This window comes from Carassius carassius, chromosome 41 (genome assembly GCF_963082965.1).
Source record: "Carassius carassius chromosome 41, fCarCar2.1, whole genome shotgun sequence".
In the NCBI taxonomy this organism is placed as follows: Eukaryota; Metazoa; Chordata; class Actinopteri; order Cypriniformes; family Cyprinidae; genus Carassius; species Carassius carassius.
This window is the reverse complement of record NC_081795.1, coordinates 5276559-5291655: the sequence shown is the minus strand read 5'-3', so window position 1 is coordinate 5291655 and position 15097 is coordinate 5276559. Positions and strand designations below refer to the sequence as shown.

Sequence of the window (15097 nt, the reverse complement as noted above, 5' to 3'; positions counted from 1 at the left end):
CACACAGAACAGGTGAATCACAGAGCTGTGACAATAAAAATCCACAAACCCAGCACAAACAGTACCTATTCAAATCCTGCACATATATACACACTGAAACAGCTGGCTTATCCGCTAAAACCCTTCTCCCAGAGAAACCTCTTTAAAGGAATACCACAAGGACCTCGACACAAGAGTGCTGAGAAGCTTTCAACACGGAGATGAAAACTGGAAGCGCTGTGTTGAATTCAGAGCGACAGCGACGCTCATTTAGGCTGCATATATTAGCACGAGATCACATCTGCCAAGGTGCAGTGCCAGAAACCCTCAATGTTTTATTCAGAAAGCATACGGCAATGTGTGTTTACGTCTGTTTGTGTTTAGAGTGCCTATGAGGGCGAGGTGGTTCGTAATGTCATGTAGTGCTGTCTGCTACCTTTCACAAGCTTCTCGCCCTGAAAAATCCACTCGCAGGTGATTTCATCTGGATTGGCGGAGACTTTGACAGGAAGCTCGGCGGTTTCATCCTCAGTGACCTGGACCTGATCGGGCTGCTCATCCGAAAACTCAGGAGGAACTGAATTACACACAGTGACACACACAGATACATAACATTCATTTGGAAGGTGCTAGTATGCAAGCAAACCTATTCCTAAACTTGACAATAAACACAACAGTTAAACAAAGAATAGTGCTTGTCACACTGTACTGTACATAAACAACATATCTAACAAATAAGTAAATACATTAACAACTCTAATTAAAGACTAACACATACTCTGCACTGCCATTAACACCACATTAATTAGAGATATGAACACATGACATTTCATTTTGAAATTCATATAATTGATTAAAACAAATTGGCAAACTTTCACTGCTCCGGGTGTGTGTTCAGAATGTGTGTGTTAACTAATGTGTGTGTGCACTTTAGTTGGTTAAATGCAGAGCACGAATTTTGAGTATATACACTTGGCTGTATGTCACTTCACTTCACTTCTTAAAATATAAAATCCTAATTACAATTTTTACATGCATACACATATATACACGCACAGTTGAAACTGCAATACTAGTACATTATAATATTGTTTTGATGTTAAACAAATCCAGGAGATAAAGATGATCTACTGAAGAAAGTTTCAAAATATGCTCTGAATTTCATAATTTAAATATAGTAAAATTTTCTCTGTTCACATATGGCAAAAAAGTTAATTTTGCATCACGCTCATAACTGATTTTTAGCAAGCAGCATATTTTGAGTTGTTTTCTTCTCTAAAGTCTGGCACTGCACTGGTCTGTTGTGAATAAAGCGCATGATTTATTGAGCTGATGATCTCTCTAGGGGGCTTCTATGTCTTTGTCTCATTAATGTACATTGTACAGAGAGAATGAGGATTCAAATGCAGATTTTAACACAAACGATTTGTTTACATCTAAAAGCACACACACACACACACACATACACACAAGCTCAAATATATTCACAAACACTAAGAAAATGAAATATGAAATATTATCTTAATATGAGACAATAAAGCAGGCAAAGTGATAATTAATAGTCTGTTCTTACACAGAAAGATATTTAAATCACAGACTGTGGAGGTTCTGAAACATACAAAGAACGTGCACACACACACACACATTCCGTCACGCTCACAAAGCGTGTTAGGCTTTGAAGAGGTGGCTGGATGGATCAGACAAAACAAGATCTAAGTCAAACAATAATAATTTTGCAGACACAAAGACACACATGCATCAATAACAAATTATCTCATAATTTGTATTTTATTTTATTTTATTTATCAATAAAGAAATTAATTAATTAATCATCACATTATTAATAAATAAATAAACGAATAATTAATTTCTTTCTTTATTTGGCAGTTAAATAAATTATTTATTGATTGATTTAATTATTAACTTTAAATTATATACAGTGTGGGATAATAAGTAAATGAACACATTTGTTTAAAATTACAAACAAATAAATAAATACATTTTATTAAACAGGATTATACAGGATTATAATGACTAAATAAATAGATGAATAATCCCATAGTTTATAAATAAACAAAAAGAAATAAATGTATTTATTTATTGTGTAGAGAGTGACAAAACCATTTGTAAAATGACTTAAATACATTTTAGTAGTATTTTTTGTAGACTATATTATGACATTGTGTTTTTTAACAGGGCTGTCAGCTGACTACAGTCATTATTCATCAAATGAATCACATTCAAACATGTTCAGAAAACTCACAGAGCACATTCAGAGTGTAGAAGTTGTTGACACCCTCGGACAGCACATTACTGAAGGCCTGACAGGTGATCCTTTTCTTCCAGTGATGGGACTCAAGAACGAGGGACAGCTTACTAGATCGGGACATTCCACCAAATTCAGCCTTTTTAGGAGCCTGGTCAACTCCCTTCAGCCTGGGGGAGGGAGAGAGAGAGAGAGAGAGAGAGAGAGAGAGAGAGAGAAAGAGAGAGAGAGAGAAATCAAGCATCATAAAAGACATTACAATTTACATTGTTATTTCACATAGACATTATATATAAAGAGGAATAATTTTAAAAACTTCCCCTTGGTGTAATATAACAAAAATAGACTATAAATATTCGATAAAGGCCTTCACAGTAACAACGTTCACCTGCTGTGAAATCTTTTTGTTTGCCCGACATGCGTTAGGGCCCCGCAGGGACCTCCCGACAAAACTGAAAACCTTTAAAACTCGAAACAGACCCTCCACTCACAAACACTTCAGATTTATAGCTGAATTTCTTTAGAAATAAAAGCTGAGCCACATCATTTGGCTTAGTTAGTTAAAAAAACTGATCTGCTCACAATCGCCGTAAAAGTCTTTTTCTTTCAACTAGCCACATACTGACAGCGCCAGAGACTGACTCTAACAAGGTAATGACTTCGTGATCACCAGACGCCAATCGAAACCTAGTACAGACATTAAAAAAGGTCTCGGGTGGATTGCCAAACTGCCCATCAGCCTATGCAAACATTTGACACTTTCCTGCTTCTACAAAGAGCTTTTATTGAGCCCTCCTGCACAACTTCTGCTTTTTTTGTACAGATCCACATCAGAAGACATCAATTATTGCACACTTAGTAATTCTGGAGTAAAATGCACATGGAAATATACATGCATTACCAAGGTACAATACTCTGCAATCTATTGATGTGAATAAATCAGATGGACATCAAAATCCCCTTAGGAGTCTTGGACTAAGTAAAAGTGTGTTTAGGTGTGGGTGTGTGTGTATTTGTGCGTGTGTGGGATGATGTGTGAGTGAGTGTTTCAGTACATGACGGGGCCCAAACTCCAGCTGATATTTGCAGTGGGATTGCTGCTTCCAGCCAGGCAGTCCAGGTCCAGCGTCTGACCCCTGCGCAGCTCCTGCTGCTTGGCCACGACCTTCACGCTCACTGCCGGAACTGATTGAGAGACAACACCAAGAACAACTCATTAGAATGTATCTGATTTTAAGGCATAACTAAAAACAAATTGTGAAAATAGTCATTTACCAGATAGCTATATCCAAACTCACAAACTAAACAGTTCTAACCCTATTTATTAACAACCCATACATGATTTATGAGAATAATTTACATAACATTTAAAGTACCATTCAAATGTTTGGGGCCGATAAGGGGCCTTGGTAATTCAACAATGCTGCATTTTTATTAAATTGTTTTGATCAAAAATCCTTTTAAAAACAGTAATACTGTGAAATATTATTACAATTCAAAAAATTTTTTTTCTATTTTAATATATTTTAAAAAGTACTTTTATTCCAGGAACCATTCCTCCAGTCTTCAGCGTCACATGATTCTTCAGAAATCATTCAATTATGTTGATTTGCTGCTCAAGAAACATTTCTAATTATCAAAATTAAAAATGGTTGTGCTGCTTAATATTTTTGTGCAAACCATGATTTTTTTTTTTCAGGATTCAAAAGAATTTTTAACATTTAATTGAATATAATAAAAATATTTTGTAAATTATAAATGTCTTTACTGCTTGATAAATACATCCTTATAAATGCATTAATTAAAAATCTTACTAACCCCAAACTTTTAAAGATTAGTGTTTATTTTAATAATAACTAAAATGTCTTGTTGGCAATTTGAACGTTTTATTTGTTGTTCGAATTAAATTCAAATGCTCAGAAAATATCCTCCGTTTATTTATTATGAAGTTTTATTATACTATTATCATAATATCAGAAAAAAATGGAAATACAGAAAGTATGAACTGTACAAAAAAAAATTTAATACTTTGTTGAATGATGTCTATAATAAGTAACTGGCGACTAGCAAGTTAAATAGACAAAAAAGTAGTTTAGCATCACTGTATGGTGTGTGTTTTTTTTCTAAACATACACAGAACCCTGAGTTTGGTCTGGGCGGACAGAACTTTCTTGGCTTTGTTGGAGGAGTCGCAGCGGTAGGTGGCCAGATTGTCACTGGGCTGGAGGGTGAGAAGCAGCTCTCGTGACACACCACGCTCTGAGGACACCTGCCTCGATGCGGTCTGCATGACTTTACTGTTCTGTAGTTCACACACACAGACATGGAGGATTATTTAATGGCAGACCTAAAAAAAAAACTCATCTGTAACTGTCATGAAAACTGTTCATACCACTACAAACCTTCAACCAGACCAGCTGACCTGTGGGATTGCCACCACTGGAGAAGCAGACCAAACGAAGAGCTGTCCCAGAGTGTAAGAAGACGTTCGGTGGAGGAGCATCTAACCACACCTTCTGAGGAGGATCTGAGAAAAAGAGGAACAAACATCAACTGAACTAATATTACAATATGCACGTTGCTGAGATATTTGCAAAAAAAAAAAAAAAAAGCACATTATAAAAAATTTCATTTATTTTAGATATAGTTATAAATACACTTCTGTTCAAAGGTTTGGGATCTGTTATACTTTTTAAATATTTTTTTAAAGAAGTCTCTTACACTCACCGAGGCTGAATTTATTAAAATAAAATACAGTAAAAACAGTTATATTGTGAAATATTAATTCAATGTAAAATAACTTGTCTTATTAAAAATGTATTAAAAAATGTAATGATGTACTCCTGTGAAAAAGCTGAATTTTCGGCATCATTGCTCCAGTCTTCAGTTTCACATGATCCTTCAGAAATTATAATACGCTGATTTGCTGCTCAAGAAACATATCAATGCTAAAAACAGGAAACTGCAATGTATATTTTTTTCAGGATTCTATAATGAATAGAAAGTTCAAAAGAACAGAATTTATTTGAAATAGAATTTTCAGGTATTAACAGTATTCTATCTAAACTAATTGTTAGATAAAATGTTGGCATTCACTCACAGTAAACAATGAGCTCTCCAGAACGAACGCTAGAGAAGCGGGTGCCTTTGTTAAATGCCTCACAAGTCAGAGAAAGACCGTTGTCCTCACGTGAGACTTTATGCGTCAGGTTAGACATCGTCATCATCCCACCATTATCCCCCTGCAACACAAATATTTCAGGAGACCTTTCATTTTTATTGAGCATATTATATAGTCTGTGTAAAGGTGTATTATAAGGAAAAGTGTTTGCACACAAGAGTGGAAACATTAAATCGTGCTACCATGATTTACTGTCTCTTTAATGGTAGACATTCCTGAAACTGGCCTTGTGCATCAATTGTTTAATCAGAGATACTGTAGTTCATGTGATTTGAGGATTAAATGCAAAGAAAACCATTTTGACAAAAGTGTTGGCGTCCATTGTGGCTCTTATAATCTCACTAAAACTTGAACTTATTTAAGTGAGGCAAACTTAGCAAAGCCACGGTTTTGAAATGTGTTTAAGAGTTGAATACATAGATTAGACATTAGTGACACAAACTGACTATAAAACGTTATGTCTACACGTCCTTCTGGGGACAGTGTTAAAAAGGAGCCTTGATAATTTTCATTAATTAAATTGGCAAGGTTTTTAATTCTGCTCATTTGCTAAGCTCTGATTGACACCTGCTTCATGGTTGACCCTGGCTTCATGGTTAAGATATATATATATATATATATATATATATAAATAGTAGCTCTGAGAACTAAAAGGAAAAAAAAAGAAAATTATAAATTAACACCAACATCTAAATGTAAGATCAGATGTAAAACACCTCCAAATGAACAAGGATGGTCCTGTGATGCACCGAGCAGCCTCGGGTTGGCTTTTATTCACTTATGTTTCATTCAAATCAACCTCTGGAGAGGAAGAGCAGGAGATTAAAAAAGAGAGAGACTCTAAAAGCCCCTGATCTCACAGAATATTATATAGTAACTAATAGAATCTAAAGTAAAAGCAGAGTCTTGATGGAGACTTTGAATTGCTCTCAGGTCAAGGCTCGCTGGCTTTATTTAACACAATAATTGAGAATTATTCCTTTAATCAGGGGGGCTACTCTTCACGAAGCTTTTCGTTGTCGGCAGAAAGGCTTGTGAAAGTGTTTAGATGGACCTATCGAAAGCAAGACACAGAAACAGTGTCCAAAAAAAGGGATGAACAAGTATGATGGGCAACGTTTCTTATCATCATTGTACACTGTCATCTACAAATATCTAGTTGGATTTTGTAGTAATAGTAAAAGACTGTAAAGATCTTCTGTTGTCCAGCAATCAATTCAAAATGAATCTAAACTGTACAAACAAATGATGAAAGCCACTTCCATTTAGGCACTTCACAAAAAATATATTTTTTAAAAAGTTCATCAATCATATAAAAGATTTTAACATTTATTTAATATTTAATTTTCTATTATTTATATGAAAAATATACTACGCTTTTTTATAGATGTTTTTGAATAAAGCATATTATTTTCACCAAGGCTGCATTTATTTGATTAAAAATACAAAAAAACTTAAATTTTGTGAAATATTATTACAATGTAAAATTACTGTTTTAATATACTTTGAAAAGTAATTTCTTCCTGTGATGTAAAAGCTAATTTTTCAGCATCATTACTCCACTCTTCAGTGTCACATGATCCTTCAGAAATCAATCTAATATGCTGATTTGCTGCTCAAGAAACATTTCTTATTATATCACCACTGTTGAAAACATTGCTGTCTAAATTAGTGCGCTAACACATGCTGTCCTTTTTTTTTTCAGTTTAATGCATTAAAAATGTTTAATGCAATTAATGCATGGGCGGAGCTAGGGTTGGCCACCCCACTCACAACGGCTGCTTCTGTCTCTTTTTTTCTATGTCAAGAATTGCATTTATTTAGATGCAGAATGTCTTTGCGACAACTTTAAATGGGAGTTTTGCTCCAGGCACTAGTCAAATGAGCCTGGAAAACATCAGAACAACAGTGAACTGTGGTCAGATGAGATGTTGTCAGGCCGTACGTCAATAAAAAATAAAAAATCCTATCCTTTCAGTTGTTATACTGTGCTCACAGCACATGCTCTACAATTGCATGCACAAATGTGTGAGCGCATGCTGTATCAATTCAGATTAAAGTGCAAAATAAATTAAAAGCATGCAGCGTCATAATCAGTTATGTCATGAAGTTACAAAAAAGGCAATTAAAGCTGCCTTAAAATTTTGCATTCAACTAGTAATCTCATTAGCAAAGACTTTAAGAGCTGAATTGGGTCAGAAAAGGTAAGGTCTATGTCAATAATGTACAAAATAATGGTCAAAAACTATGGCAATTTTTGTAAGAGAAGAGTTTCACATCCTGGATTTTGACTGATAGGTTAAATACCTCAGAGATGGTAACAGCTGTACTGTTGAGCTCCCTGAACCCGAGCCACCAGCGGATGTTCACCGGAGGATTACTAGAGGAAGTGTGACAGAGCAGATTGATCTCCTGTCCCTCTATGGCTTCAAAGGTGCCCAGTAACGTTACCTCGGTTGGCTCAACTGTGAGGAAAAGAGAACACCACAACAGAAAGAGAAGCAAGATGAATGGAGAGTCAGCAGATCTTTCCAGCAAATTGTTTAAACAAGCTAGTCATGCCACAAAGGATTTAAGGCCAATAAAGATATGTTCTCATGATCCTCTTACAGTCTAGAAATTATTATTTAGCTGACCAATGAAATGGCGAGTGAAATGTCTAGAGAAATCTTCTAATAACACCCAACTGACATCAGTATTTGTGTGCACTAGGGAATATTCTCAATAAGAGGTATGTGACAATGAAAGTAGATTTGAGATAAGAAAGGGTTGTTTGACATTGTAACAAGACCATCATGAACCATCTTCTGTTAATGAAAGATTACAGAAACTGCAAGTAGCAGCAAGTACTGACCTGATTTACTAGTCAGCCATGATAGAGCTATGTGTAACTGGCTTATGGTAAGTGACAGCATGTCATGAAAGATCAAGCTTTTATTTTAAGGCTTTTTTGAAAACTACTAGCAACAAGAGGCTTGTGGCCTTTAGACGTGTGATGGGATTTTGAGGATAATTTTTTTTAAGATTAAGAGCTATAATGTGTTCTGGAGTACTCACAAAGGACGCTCAGAGTGCGAGTGAGGGACATTGGTGAATGAGACACTTGGTTGGTACTCTCGCACCGCAGCACAGCATGATTGTCTTCTGGCTTCACCTCTATTTTCAACACGCTACTGGACCGACGTGACACAATGTCCACCTCCCAGCTAGTGGACAGGACTTCTCCGTTCTGAAAAAGAGAAAATGATGACACAGATAGATAGATGGATAGGTGAATGAATGAATGAATGAATGGATGGTTAGACAGACAGACAGACAGACAGACAAACAAACAGATAGACAGACTGACAGACAGACAGACAAACAGACTGAGAAACAGACAGACAGACAGACAGACAAACAAACAGATAGACAGACTGACAGACAGACAGATAGACAGACAAACAGACAGACAGACAAACAGACAGAGAGAGAGACAGACAGACAGACAGATAGACAGACAGTTAGATGACAGACAGACAGACAGACAGACAGACAAACAGACAGACAAACAAACAGACTGAGAGACAGACAGACGACAAACAAACAGACTGAGAGACAGACAGACAGACAAACAAACAGGTAGACAGACTGACAGACAGACAGACAGACAGACAGACAGACAGACGGAGAGACAGACAGAGAGACAGACAGACAGACAAACAGACAGATAGACAAACAGACAGACAGGCAAACAGACTGAGAGACAGACAGACAGACGGATTGATGGACGGACAGATGGACAGAGAGACAAACAGACAGACAAACAAACAGTTAGACAGACTGAAAGACAGATAGACAGACTGACAGATAGATGGATAGATAGACGGATGGACGGACAGACGGACAGACGGACAGATGGACGGACAGACAGACAGACAGAACTTCTAGAAACTTTAATTCTAGAAAAAGACATTTGTGTATGAGATCAGACATCCAGCCAACAGTGTTGCAGATGCTAACATTTGCATTAGCTGAAAATTATTAGAAATGTCAGGACTGACACATTTTATCAAAGTATACTCAGTGTCTCCACTGTGAGTCTGTCTGCGGGACACTACGTGAATTGAAAAGTATATTTGGCGACCTAGACTTCCCTTGCAAATGATTTAAAGCTTGAACTTTTCTCTCTGTCTCTAAACACAGACATTTAATAAAGTTCTTGGTTGCAGCTCTCAGCTGTCCCCTAGGCTTGCTGAGTTTAGTCATTCACTCACGCACAAACTCTCGCACACACACACAAACTACTAAATAAATGGGTGAATGAAAAAAAAAAACATTTATCATAGTTTCTTAATGTCCTATTTAAGAGAAAAATTTACACAAGGGCAGTCCACTTAACAGTACCCGAGAGCCACTCTCAAAATGTCTTTAAGAAATGTTGAATGGCCTTTATAAAAACTCTGCTTTTGTTCAATCTGTGCTCTCAGCATAGTCTCTTTGTGAACATATGCATATGCATGCTGTTATCTTGACTTAGTCCTCCGACGCAGTCTCAGCAGTATTTTCAGTGGCACTGAAGCTTTGCATCACATTTATTAAGCTGTTTGAGAAGCCAGTGCTTCATAATTCCTGAGGATGAGAACATTTTGAGAATATAACAACCACTGGTGCACCTTCCAGATTCTACCTAGCTTCAGTAATATTTCTTAAAATTGTGACATGAAAACAACATAATTTAGACTAATTTTAATTAATTCTATTTTTAAACAAATGATGTAAACAATGCATTTATAATGGTAACAAAAACTCTACATAAAACTAACATTTTACAATAAGGTTCCATTTGTTACCATTAGTTATATATATTACTTAACAAACTATAAATAATTTATTAATCAATTTTATTTTCAGCATTTACCAATACATTATTAAAGTTCTATCTCCAATATAATGGACCTGAGTTAACATGAACTTACAAAGAACAGTCATATTTGATGCAACAAAAAATGTATAAATACGTAAAAAAAAAAAAAAACGTGTATTGCTAATTGTTAAGGCTAGTTATTACATTAACTAATGGGATCACTTTTTTTGTAAAGTGTAACTAATATCTTTCTTTAATTTGTGGGAAATAAAATTTTAATTGATAACTATAAAACAAACTCAAGGTCTTCTTTCGTATCCTATTCAAGCAAAGGAAGAGGCCAAGTAATTATTCCGGAAAAAGAAAAGGGGCAACCAAGGATGATCTTCTTATATTTATCTCACCTTAGTCCAATGCAGAGTGGCCAGTGGGTTGCCCCCGAATGACATGCACACCACCCTGAGAAAGGAACCTGCTTTGACTTCTTCATTTTCCAATCCCATGATCACCGGAGCCTGCGGGGGAACTGAAGGAAGTGAATGAAGGGTTACGTCATCAATAGACAGAAGTTCAATCATTCATATGTATTCACATGCATCGCATCATGGCTCACAAGAATCTCAAGAAGAAATTAAAAGAGGAATTGTTTGTGAGTGAGAAGGAGGGAAAATATTAAAACAGAAGATCACTCTCACTCACTCACCCTTTGTTCTGTGAAGACCGGCTTCTTTTCATGTTAGTGACAGTGAAGAGAGATGAAATGGAGGAAGAAGAAGAAAGAGAAAGGTAGAAAAACGACCACAAGTTTCAGGAAGCGCATCATGACTCTATTTTAGTCAAATACAACATTGTTAAATTGAGGATATTTAATGCCAGTGCAGCGTGAAGACATCGCTTGTCCCTTTGATGAAACCATTAAGTATAAAGAGCGACCCACACACTGGCGCCAGTCCATAAACCAAAATAACAGATATTTAAACTGTAATAAGGCAATGTGGAACATGAATAAATTACTGTGGGACTCCTGAATAATACATTTGCCATAAAATAAATGATGTGGTTGGGTCTCTTTGTTATTGCCCCAATCAAGCGGCGTGATGGACGAATGAGAGTCTGCCATGAAAAAGTGCAGTCTTGCTCACAATCTGCTGCAGATGAAAATGGACAGTGGAAAGTTGGATTTGATGGGCCAGGCGTGCTGAGTAAGACAGCATTGCTGGCCATCGGTTCTGCTACATTAGCACTTATTGCACTGGCTGGGCAGTAATAGAACCATGAACTGGAGTGGGGTGGGGGCGGAGGATGTTTTAAAGAATAAATTTAGTGAGCAGAAAAAATGTGATTGGCGTTTCGGTAGAAGCTTATGCCTGTGAAATGCATCATATCACATGGAATTTAAAATTTGCATTAGGTTGCATCAAATCTCACCTAATAACATAACAGATACGCTTACAAAAGACTTAAAATTGAAAAAATTATGTGATGAAATATGATGCATTAAATTGATTTGAAACGTGTTTCTTTTTGAAGTCAACATGAAACAAATATCAACTTTACTTGGTAGAACACGCCAACCTGCGACTGATACTGTACCTCAAAGGGATAGATTGCACAAAAAAATTAGCACAAAAGATATTGTGAATAATGTTTCTGTGTTTATTTTCCATGACATAAAAGTAAATTGGGTTCAATGTAGTTTTAAATCCCATTTACAGTCCTTTTAATTGTATGTACATAAAGTATCTTTCATGTTTTGCAGAAGAAAATCAAGGGTTTGAAATGATACAGAGCCCCTAATGTGACAAATTGATGGAAAAAAAACATGAGCTGAGAGGAGTATTTTAAAGCTTTTGTGTTCGTTCACAACACTTTCGCATTTTCTCGCAAAAGTATTGCGTTTTGCTGAGAATCTTTGTGTTCACTCATAAACCATTTATGGTCTCTCGCAAAAGTATTAAGTTCTTCAAAGAAAGTTTACATTCTCTAACAAAACAGATTTTTGAGAAAAGAAGTGAAGTGTTGGGTTGGCTCGCAAAACATTTGCGTTCTCTTGCAAAAATGTAACGTTTCCCTGGCAAAACTTTGCATTCTCTTTGTGTTCACTCTCAAAAATATTGACTCTGACCTAGAAACTTGGGCACTATCATACACCTGGTGCAATGTGGCAGTTATAATTTTCATGTCCTGTGCCACGTTGTTTAAATAGCAAATACATTTGTGCCCGTTTGTATGCCCATGGGGATACAAATAGCGCATTAGTGACACGTAGCAGCGCACAAACATGGCAATTATTAAATTACAATGTAAAAGTTTATTATTGTGCCCCATAGATGCCATAAATTTAGTGCACGAGCAGATCTGTATCCTCTCTGGAGAAGCGTTCAGTCTTTGCTCTTGCAAATTCCGCCATGTAAATAGTCAATACTCCATGGCGCGAGTGCACCTGGCCTTAAAATTGTGATGAATTGTGATTTTGAGGAGTTATTTCCATCTAAACCAATTAACTCTTAACTCTTAAACAATTTTGTTGTTGTAACCTAATGTTTTTAGATTTTTAATAACATTTTGAATTGAATAAGTTACTTAAAAACACATTTTACAATAGCCAATTAATAAAAAAAAAATAATAATAATTCTCATCGAATAGCCTGTTTCTCATGAAAATGAGTCACATTGTGGAAGCAAAATGGTAGACAGTGCTTCATGTTGACTTTGGTTCAGGGTGTACTCTTGGTACTTGTGTTATCATCTCAGAGTGAAAGGCAAATGTATATTTTCATAGTGAAAAGACCAAGAGTATTACTTGACAGGAAAAAGGACCAACTGACTAAGAGTCACACAGCTGTGGCCATGAACTGTCCGATAAAATCTATGAATTCAAACTCACAGTGATTTTCATTATTTACAGTGTGTGCTCCATTTCATTAAACTCTGCTTGACCTGAGATTTCAAATACAAAATCCCCTGGCTCTTCATATCATGCACAAAAACAAATAAATATATATAAAACCATTAATGATTAAATATTAGGAGTAATTAGTCGTAAACACATTCAGTGTGAATTTACACAATGGCAGGGTTCTTACAGTATACCCTCATGGTGATGCTGGTCTCAAGAACTCGAGGAGCAGCTGGGTTCTTCGCTCGACATGTCAGCTGCCGTGCATTGTCTGAACTTCGTGCCCTGATGCTGTAAAGAGAAAGCGGGGTTGAATGGTGTTAATGCGTTTCACACTGTGGAACTCTCTCATCCCCAATATTGCCACAATTATCCACAATCCCACTGAGCTCTTAACTTTACTCCATTTGCCAGCCTAGAGTGCTGCCAGCGTTCACTTAACTGTACCTGGCCTTCAAGATTTGTCTTGTCAGCAATACCTTATTAAAAGTGCAGCAAAAGTGGAATCCAGAAGATATTTTGAAAAAAAAAAAAAAAAACTCCACATGGATTTTAGGGTTCGCCCATAGACTAAACATTTATGAGGCTACAAATCTGGGTCAGTCTAGGTAATTATGTTGCAAAGAGCTTTTAATAAAGAAAACATGTAGGTTTACAATGTAACACTACTGAAATTGGAATCTGGTATGGAAGATTCTACAATTAAAGGAACAAAGTCCAGTGTCATGCTGCACATCATTCCATCTGGAAGATTTTCTTTCTTTTGTATGACACAAAAGGAGATGTTCAGCAGAATGTCCAGGCGGCTCATTTGCATACATTAAAAGTGAAAGTGAGGCCATGAATTGACACATTAGGGCTATTTTTCAAGTCTTCTGAAACCATATGACAGCTCTGCTTGAGGAAAGTATGGAAATTTAGGTCAGAGTTCACTTATTCTTTCCCCTCTGTTGTAGCTCTCATATGTTACAATAACACTTGTGTAACAAAGTAAAATGTGCCAGCTCAAGACACAAACATTATTTATTATTATGTGTCATGACTGACTGCTATATGGTATATTTGATTTTTATTCTGATTTATTTATTTATTTAAGTTCAGTTAATGTTTCAAAAGAATTCTATTCCAAATAAATGCTCTTGTTTTTGCTTTCTATTCAAAGTTAGTGACAGATATTTGATAGATATTCCCCCGGTGAAACCTTTTATATAATTAAAAATAAATAAAAACACAGGTTTGGCATGACATGAAGGTGGATAAATATGAGATTTTAAAATGTTGGGATAACTGTTCTTTGAAATATTGCTTGAATACCCAAAGATCTATTGTTCACTACACCACCATCCCGCAATAAAAATGTTGGTGAAATGAAAGTGAAATATTTAAAGTAAAAAAAACTCAAAGTTTCTTGTTTCTCAAAAGGTCAATCTCTTCCAACCTTTGCGTATTTGCCTTTATATACAGTATATAAAACATAACCTTAGTTATTTTATCATTTTAAAATGACAAACTGTGAAGGACATACATTAAAAGGCAAAGTGGTGACAAGAATTCAACTGCAAAGAGCCTTCTACACATTCACTGTTCACACACAGACTTACACGACTTCAGCATGAGTGTTCAGAAGTTTATCCTGTGAGCCTGACATTGTGAAAGAATCGGTTTCTGTCAGCTCCTCTCCATCTGAGAAAAAAGAAGACACACACACACACACACACACACACACACACAAAAAAAAAAGTTATAGAGTCAAAAGGCTGCCTCGGGGTACTTCTTGCCATGGGATGGCGTGACACAAATTTAGTAAATGAATCATGAAGTTTGAGTTTACAGCCACTGCTTTGAAAGTTCCCAGCGAGCGTTTTCATCTTTTATCGGTGTTGTGTATCTACAGTGTAATTCTCTCATAAGAGCCCCACTTAATGG

The 15097-nt window shown here is 36.1% G+C and overlaps 1 protein-coding gene across 1 annotated transcript in view; it reads right to left on the bottom strand.

Moving 5' to 3' along the window:
- Window positions 1–15097, bottom strand: part of nphs1 (NPHS1 adhesion molecule, nephrin) — a 58560-nt gene that overhangs the window by 29995 nt on the left and 13468 nt on the right. The window contains exons 4-14 of the mRNA XM_059533553.1: window positions 14773–14854; window positions 13359–13462; window positions 10677–10798; window positions 8484–8655; window positions 7734–7891; window positions 5346–5487; window positions 4648–4772; window positions 4379–4547; window positions 3301–3430; window positions 2243–2415; window positions 416–556 (exon numbers count right to left, since the gene is read on the bottom strand). Of these exons, the coding sequence (XP_059389536.1) occupies window positions 416–556; window positions 2243–2415; window positions 3301–3430; window positions 4379–4547; window positions 4648–4772; window positions 5346–5487; window positions 7734–7891; window positions 8484–8655; window positions 10677–10798; window positions 13359–13462; window positions 14773–14854 (1518 nt within the window). The remainder of the gene's footprint in view (window positions 1–415; window positions 557–2242; window positions 2416–3300; window positions 3431–4378; window positions 4548–4647; window positions 4773–5345; window positions 5488–7733; window positions 7892–8483; window positions 8656–10676; window positions 10799–13358; window positions 13463–14772; window positions 14855–15097) is intronic.